The sequence below is a fragment of the Quercus lobata genome, chromosome 12, assembly GCF_001633185.2.
Source record: "Quercus lobata isolate SW786 chromosome 12, ValleyOak3.0 Primary Assembly, whole genome shotgun sequence".
In the NCBI taxonomy this organism is placed as follows: Eukaryota; Viridiplantae; Streptophyta; class Magnoliopsida; order Fagales; family Fagaceae; genus Quercus; species Quercus lobata.
This window is the reverse complement of record NC_044915.1, coordinates 8,318,351-8,327,126: the sequence shown is the minus strand read 5'-3', so window position 1 is coordinate 8,327,126 and position 8,776 is coordinate 8,318,351. Positions and strand designations below refer to the sequence as shown.

Sequence of the window (8,776 nt, the reverse complement as noted above, 5' to 3'; positions counted from 1 at the left end):
AGAGATGAGCGAGACTTTTCATTATTTTATTAACCGGCCGAATAAATTTTTTTTTTTTTCTTTTGGCTCTCAGCTACAGTGCACATCTATACTGTAGTGAAACATCTAAATTTTTTTCTTATGCCTCCACTACTGCAGCGTGTCTTTTGGGTATGTGGAGCTAAATTTTAGCAATATAGCAATATGAATGCTCATCTCCTATTTTAACATACAACCTATTAAAATAATATAAATAATTTTTCTACCAATTAAATTTAAAAAACAAAAAAAAAAAAAACTGCAAAAACATAAATACACCCACAAACACCATACCCATAATCACGGAACACCCATACCCATGTCCAAACATCCATACCTTCAGACACTAATCGTATTAGTAGATCACCAATCTCACACCCAGCCACAACAACCACCACAAAAAAGCCCTGCCACAACACCATGACCACTGCATGCTGATCTCCACCTAAGAAACACCCGTGGCAAGTTGAAGGATGAGAGAGAATAAAAGAGAGAGTGAGAGATAGAATAAAAAAAACAAATTGTGAGAAGTAGCAATGCGCTAAAATAATTGGTACTATTAACTGTTTACTGTAATGTAATGTAGTGCATTTGAAATTTTTTTTAAATTTTAGCACACCTTAAGTTGAGTGTATCTTTTGGGTATTTGGGGTGCCAACTGCTAAATAGCATTTTGCTCTATTTAAATGTGTTTCTTTTGCGTTTGCAAGGGGGAACCATCCTAGATTGGAAACAAGATTATAAAATTTGTAGTAACATATCTTACACTTTTCCCTCGGACCCACCACGTGAAATATGTTTTCACGTCTTGAGTTCCATTGACTTTCAGACAAATGACCACAAGAATTCATTCGGACCTATCTCAGTTCACAAAAGTAGCTGAAATCCTCTACAACCAACCACTCCTAGAATCAACTTGCTTCATTAGCTTCCCAATCGCATCAGGAACCGTTGAAAAACAGTCCTCGTACACCAATCCAACAGTCACAAACGCCCCACCACACTACAGTGGTGGGCCCCACCTTGTCCCCTTTTTATTCATAATTAGCGGTTCAAACGGCCAAAACATCGCTCATTTTTTTAAAACATCTCTCACTCCTTTGGCATTTTTAGAGCCAAAACCCACACAAACCTCCCCTAAATAAAACCAAAATTAAAAATTAAAACACATTTTAGAAAAAAAAAAATTTAAATAAATATTCACTGTAATAAAATTTAATTTTATTTATTTGTTTATTTGATTTTTTTTTTTTTTTTTAATGTTGTAAAATTTGGATTCAGATCGTGAGGACACTGAGAAAAAAAAAGCCTTGGCCTCGGGTTTTGGTATCTCCTACATTGTCTCGGATCCGATCCGAAATCCAAAAGGCCAACGAATCTGAGTTTCAGTTTCGGTTTCAGCTCGGATTTCACATTTTTGATTTTCAGTTTTGTTTGGATCTATCTGATTCGAGCTTCACAACCTGCGTTTGTTTGATTTCGTTTTTCAAATTCTGGTTTTTGATCGAAATTTGTGTATATATATATAGCTCGGCATTGTGAAGAAAGATTGATATTCGGGGTTGAATTTTGAAGATGGATCCTTTTTCTGCGGTTAGCGAAGAGCTAGCGGAGATTCACGGTGAAATCTCCGATATTTTTCGTGCATTATCGTAAGGGTTTCGATTCGATTTTCTTTTTGTTTGTTTCATTATAATTCGCTATTTTTTTCCTAGGCTTGATTTAGTGCTTAATGTGATTGGATTTATAGTGATAATGTTAGTCTTAGTTATGGATGAAAATGTTAGCTTGTTTGGTAATTGTGTGTGTGTGGTGTTATAGCAAAGTATATGATTATTGTGTGGTGTAATGTGATGTGACAGAAATGGGTTTCAGAAGTTGGAGAAGGTTAAGGACTCCAATAGGCAGAGTAGGCAGTTGGAAGAGCTCACCGAAAAGATGCGCGAGTGTAAGAGGTATTTGTCAATGGACCCTATTGTTATTAGTAGATTATTGTATATGATGTTTATAAGCAGCATTTGAAATCTCTATTACGAGTCTATGATGCAGTTTGTTAAATCAAGTGCTGTGTTTTGTGTGCTATGAATTTAAGTCAAATATGGGGTTGTTTGTGATGGGAAGGAAAGTAACGTAGTCAATGTAATGCTCACAATTTTAGAGGGATGTGATTCTTGGCATCTGAAGATTTGGGGCAATGATTAAATGAAGTAAAGTTTTGGACCATTGGGACTATGAGGTTTTATTTTATTATAGTTTTACAAAAGGGAACATGGTGATTGGATGGTTTGTGTGCATGTGTGAAATTATTAGATTTAATTCCATAGTTTGGTTTCACTTTGTGAGAATTGGATGGCTAGAACTCATTTAGCCATGTACTTTGTGCCTTGGATTTACCATATGGAATCACTAAGCAAGTGGTGCATCTCTTTTGTGATGATGACATTATGATCATAATCCAATCTTGATGCATAGTGTGCTTGTGTAATGGGGTTGTCACATACCATACATAGCCTTTTTTGGTGTTAATTTGTCCTAGAAGGATTTTTAACCTCAATAAAGTGCTATCATATTCATTAAGAGTTTAAATGTTTACAGCATATGATTTTGATTTTAATTAGCCTTTTATAATAGGTTGGCTATTGCATGTTGCTTATGTTATTTTGTTTGTTGTATAAATTATAGATTCATTTCCGCTCACAGTGAGACATTGATTTTGAAACATAGATGTTTTGTAATGTAGTATAGGACATAGACTCTGGCTCAACACCCCATTCTAGCTATTTGGTTGCTCAAATGTTGGTAAGCTCTCATTTTGTTATGCCAAAAAGTTGATCATCTAAATGAAAAGTACTAATCTCAATCAACCATAACTCATCTGTAATAGGGTTTGGTATATCCAATTTAAATAACTTATCCGAAAAAAGTAAAAATACATTTCAACTTGATTCTTCTGTTTAAATCTCTAGCTCTTAGTTTGTGCAGTATTGCAGATGTCATCTTTATCTTCTTATACCTAGATGGCTACATGTCACCATTGATTTTTTTAGCAGATTGCAAGATTAAAACGTCCAGTCCATTAGTATGAAGGTTCTAAGAGGTTTTGCATTCTTGAGATTTGAAATGTCATTTCCAATCCCCATACTATGAACATCCTGTAAAACATCAGTAAATAATATGCTTAAGGACTTATCTATCAAAAAAATATGCTCAAGGACTTGTGCAGGGTTAAGATCTAGATATAATTAAAATTTGTCTATAACCTCGGATGTTTAGTTTCTGCCCAAAGAACAGGTCCTACTTTACTACTGACCTTGAAAGTTGTGACCAAAAAAAGCTGGCAATCTGAGATAAATGTCTTGTATAAGCCAATCTGCCAATGGCACTTCCACCTCCCACGAATATGGGATGGTAGGTGAGGTCGCAGGTTCAAACAACGATGCATATGTTGGGTAATTTCCTAGCAAAAACTTATTAGAAAGTAGTCTTATATAATGCTGCTGCTGTTGGTATTTTGTTTGTGTGTTTTCATTTTCCTTTTGCAAATGGTCCTTGGATCAAATGTCATCTCCTCCCTTCCTTAATAAGAGGTGGAGGAGAGCTCAAGACTCATGAGTTTAATCCCATGCAGGTGTGTGAGTTGTAGTTACCCATATAAAACCAGTGTTTTCCTTTTTTGTCAGTTATTAAGTTTCCAGTCAGAAAGATAATTTGGTCTTGTCTTTTCAGGCTTATCAAAGAGTTTGACAGAAAAGCAAAGGATTTGGAGAGTAGAAATGATCCAGACACTAACAAGATGCTGAATGAGAAAAAACAATCAATGGTTGCTTGTTAACTTTATTTCTATTTAGCCTTAGATACTATAGATTTTTTTTTTTTTTTTTTTTTTTGAGTCAGTTGATTATATCTTTCTTACCAAGTGCACTGAATGATGTTCATACTTTATGCAGATCAAAGAGTTGAATTCATATGTTGCTCTTAAAAAGCAGTAAGTTAGCATCTGTCAGAATTTGCCATTATTTCAATTCTTAAAGCAGCAGAAGATGATTTTTTAGGCACCTACAATACATCTGACATGTCATAAACTCTATTTTTAGCATTGTTATTTTCTTACTATTAGAATTTTTAATGCTTTTTGTTGCTCCCTTTGTCCCAAACCATTTTTTGTGTGTCCCAAATTGAGTGCCAAATCATAGAAAACCAAGCATTAAATGATCACTTTTCGGTATTATCCTCTATCAAATAAAATTAAATGCATAAAAGAAGCCAGTTCAAATTGGTGACATACATTTTTTCTTATATTGTTTTACAACAAAGATATTTTTTAATTTCACTGTTAATATATCATGTTTCAATGCATTAAGTTTCTTAAATTTTGTGCTTTATCAAACCTGACACATAATTTGGGTTTTATATTCATAGTGGAATCCATACACACTGCCAACCTCTCCATAGTTAATTGGTTGGCAAATGCCTCAAAGTTACAATTAGATGATATAATTTGCCAATCATTTCTTGAAAAAACATTATTTTTGCTGCTTAAAGTGGGGGTTGCACCTATTGTGAAAAAGATGAGGGGAAGTAGCATAAAATGGCTAGACCTTGTGCAATGAAGACGTAATTAATGCACCAATAAGAAGGAGTGATTTGATCATGTTGAAGGAGCAAAATGGGTTAGAGAGAGGCAAAGAATAACATCAGTACAATTAGCGAAGAAGGAAATGATAAATAGAATGGAGTGCTATTAGATTAAATATAGTTAAATATGGTAGGATAGAGAAAAAGATACATGTGCTGACCCTCTATAATGAAGGATTGATGGAGTTGGCCCCAATTAGTTGGGACCAATACTTGGCCTAGTTATCTTTGGTTGGGTATTTATTGGAAGAGTTAAGATATTGGATTGTCTTTTGGTCGATGTTGCTTCTTAATCTGGATGAGTCAAGATGCTTTTGTCTAACACTTGTCAAGAAGTCATATTTTGTATGACATTCATCTGAAACTCATTGGCTCATGTGTTAGTGACATCATTTATTTTGTTTTCAAATCTTTTGCACCACTTGAATAGTTGCTTGAATGCTTCCGATTCTTTTCTTAAGATTTTTTTCAATTTGTTGTGGATACAGATATGCGTCCAATCTTGAAAACAAGCGAATTGATCTCTTTGATGGGGGCACGGAAGGATATGGTGAAGATAATGTCTTGCTAGCATCAAGTAAGTGTACATCTTTCTCATTAATGTGCTAATTTTCAATTATGTGTCTACTACTATTGGCAGCCTTTCATGCTAAAATAAGAGTTAATTATAGGTTTAAATAGTCACAAAACCCTATGGCTGATGCATTTTTGTTGTAATGCTTGGATGATTAAGGATACCTGATAAACACATTTCTATCTGGTTCTGGATTTGCTGTGGAATTTTGTCTAATAGAAATAATTATAATAGTTTCTGTATCAAATGAAAAGATGCCTGATTCACATTCCTCACAGTGAAGTTGGTTTGGGTAGCTAGTTTAGTGATTCATTGTAATATGCATTACAGATGGAGTTACCATTGATGGCTGCAAGTAACTCTTTAATCCCCTAAGTACTTGCCAATTTGATGGCTTTAATCTTGCTGAATGATATATCATTGATTTTATAGTTAAGGCTTTTACTTTATCTTTGAGAATATCATTGGATGTAATGTAGTGAGTGTTGTGCACACACACATGACAAGTAAAGATAGAAATGACAATATAAAAATGTCAGTCTCATACTCTCATTGGTATCGTGAAATCAGAGTCACAGTAATATTACACATCAAATACCTTTTTGATGGTTCAGAAATTGTAAATTGCCATTTCTAAAGTAACCAATGCATACCTTTAAGTTTAATCTGGAATCATGCCCTGTGTTTGATATATTTCATACCAATTTATGTTACGTCAAGTACTTTATATGTTAAATGTTTGTCAATTATGAAGTATATTTAATGCTGAGGCAGTGGCTATATGTCAGCAGCCATGACAAATCAACAGCTAGTAGATAGTGGAAACCAGATGATGGATGAGACTGATCAAGCCATTGAGAGGTCAAAAAAGATTGGATTATCTTTGATGATCATTTTGTTATGAAATAAGTTTATTTATTTTGGCAAGTTGGAAATGGATAAGTTTCATAAGCTATTTTGAAATGTGATCATGGTTTCCTCTGTCTTATTAATGGAAAATCTTAACTAAAACTAACTCATGTACTTCATATCCCCACCCCCTGCCTCTAAAGAGTAAGAAAATCTAAAATTAGTTTTACTGTTTTTAAATTATGGAATCATTGCAAAAGAAAAATAATTTCTGTATCTCCATGTTTGTGGTTGACTGTTCAAGACACTGTCAATGTTGGAACAGAGACTGCAGCAGCACTCAAGGCTCAGGTGTGTAATTTTTCTGCTTTAAAAAAATGGATTCCATGGAAGTTTATTAAGTCATATCAAATTTAACTTTCCCTCTCTCTCTCTTCTACAATTTTTCTTTTGTTTTGTTTAATCTTTCAAAAATTTTGCTTGCCATGGAACTAAAGAAATCTATTATATTTATGTTTAGACTGAACAAATGAGTTGGGTTGTTAATGTGCTGGACTCTATCCATTTCTCGATCAAGAAAGCTTCTCAACTTGTGAAGGAACTTGGTAGGCAGGTCAATCTCTAAAAGTATCTTCTTCTTTTTCTTGTCATATATTGACTATTAGTTGTTTCGTATTTTACTTACCTTGTTTATTTCATTAGGTTGCAACTGATAAGTGTATTATGGCATTACTCTTCCTTATTGTTGTTAGAGTCATTGCCATCATTATTGTTAAGGTAATATTATTATCTTTCATTTTCTAAATATTTGATTCTGCTATTGCCATCTGATAACAAATTGGAATCAAATCCATGACATCCCTTTAGTATATAGATCTGGCTTCATTGTTGTGAATACTAGGTCTTCCCCCCCCCAAAAAAAAAAACCATTTTTGTGGCTGTGGAGACCCACATGCCTATTGTTTTTAAATGTGTCTAACTATATATATAGTATTGCCTAACCTATTTTTATGCTTCAATTGGGGCTTTTATAAGCAAGCTGATCTCAGGTTGACCTTGTTTGGTTAACCCTTATTTGCTTAAAAGCTGCAGGAAGAGACTTTTATAATGCCAAATGGTGTAGTGAATCTAAGTCATTTTTTGCTTGCCCAATTAAAAAGTAAAAGAATCTAATTCAGTATATCCTTTTCATTTACAAATCATAGTAACTCCACTAAATAAAAAGAAAAGAAGAAGACAAACACAGTGCATGTGGGTGTAGAAGAGTTAATCTAATTGTTGTCAGAGTTTCATGTTCGTTGGTAATGCACAGATTGCAACTTGTTGTCATCTTTAGGAGAAGTTCAATTCCTTTTCCTTCTGAATTGATTTCTTGTCCACCACATTTGTAGAGGGAAACAATAATTTGAATTTTCTTATTTCAGTTGGATATAGTTTGATGAATGCTACAGACTGATCATAAAATTGGTGGAGATCGGCTTCAGTTGAAAACCAGTAAAATTTAGACATATTTATGTGAAAATAAAAAAAGTTGGAACTTACAGATTTTTTGGAACTTAACTACTTAAGTTGCATATAATTTTGAGTTCAAGGATGAATCGCTTGGTTGTTTCCATAACTGTATTGTCCAGAAAGTATCTATTTCAATGCCTTTAAGATATATATATATATATATATATATTTTCTTTGGGGGGGGGGGGTGTGGAGATAACCTTCTGGAGCTTCTATATTATTCATATCAACAACATGTCTTAAACCTTGCATAGTGAGTTGGTGTCTTAATCACCAAGAACATTCCATGTCTTTGCAGTCTCATGTGACTGTCAAGAGCCATTAGCTTGTGAAAGAGCTGGCGGTATAACGCTGCATTGCCCATTTCTTTCAATTTGCTTAAATTTTTTTTTCATGAATTATTTTTTCTTATGTCTCAGCTCGTGAACCCAAACAACAAGGACATCAAGGATATTCCAGGATTAGCCCCACCAGCAATGACTCGGAAATTACTTTGGAGTGCTAGTTAAAAATTTAGACATGGTTCATCTAATGAGATTGTGATGATGATTTGTCATCTTATTGGATGGAATAGCTTAGCTTGTGATGCTGTTGGTGGCACCTGTTTTATAGAGCTAGTCTACTTGAGTATGGATTTCATTCTAGTGATTTTTCTGCAGAGTGGTCAAACTTTCCCAAACGATAGTCTCTCAAACAACTGCTGGGATTCATTAGCGTCAATTGGAAGTGGTCTGTTTGATTACTTCTTCCCGACTGAAAAATCATTCCTATTTGAGGGAAACTAAAAAATGTGTAGATTGTGTTGGTTCACACCATGTATTTGCTACACTTGTAAGATATTTGATCTACACTTCATAATTTATTTATATTTTTTTTGGGAAAAAATTTTGTTATTTACTATTTATTTTGAGATATTATATCAACTATTTTTTTGATAATTCAATAGTTATAACAATGAGGAGAAATTCAAACCATGGTTCTCATAAGAGTAGTTAATGTCACTAAATTACAAGGCTCTTGGTATATCTCATGCACTGTTGATTCCATGATGTTCTATATTTTGTCTTCATCGATACAACCCAAGGTTGATTTATGGTGGATTTATAACTAAAGTACATAGTTGCTAGTTTAAATGTTCTGTGGAAAGTCCCAAAAAATAAAAAGCTTTGTAGAATGATCAAAATATGA

At 33.7% G+C, this 8,776-nt stretch overlaps 1 protein-coding gene across 3 annotated transcripts; it reads left to right on the top strand.

Moving 5' to 3' along the window:
• The first annotated feature begins 1,242 nt into the window (after positions 1–1,242).
• Positions 1,243–8,503, top strand: LOC115972190 (novel plant SNARE 11-like). 3 transcript variants are annotated; one of them, XM_031092395.1, is made up of 10 exons: positions 1,243–1,670; positions 1,881–1,973; positions 3,745–3,838; positions 3,966–4,003; positions 5,142–5,230; positions 6,019–6,100; positions 6,373–6,427; positions 6,597–6,689; positions 6,779–6,853; positions 8,008–8,503. In XM_031092395.1, the coding sequence occupies exons 1-10, from the start codon at positions 1,594–1,596 to the stop codon at positions 8,095–8,097; spliced, it is 786 nt and encodes a 261-aa protein (XP_030948255.1). In that variant the 5' UTR covers positions 1,243–1,593; the 3' UTR covers positions 8,098–8,503. The 3 variants fall into 3 exon arrangements, with proteins under 3 accessions (XP_030948255.1, XP_030948254.1, XP_030948253.1); XM_031092394.1 differs by lacking the exon at positions 6,019–6,100 and having other exon boundaries at positions 1,244–1,670; positions 6,402–6,427; positions 8,008–8,502; XM_031092393.1 differs by lacking the exon at positions 6,019–6,100 and having other exon boundaries at positions 1,244–1,670; positions 6,381–6,427; positions 8,008–8,502.
• Positions 8,504–8,776: the final 273 nt, after the last annotated feature.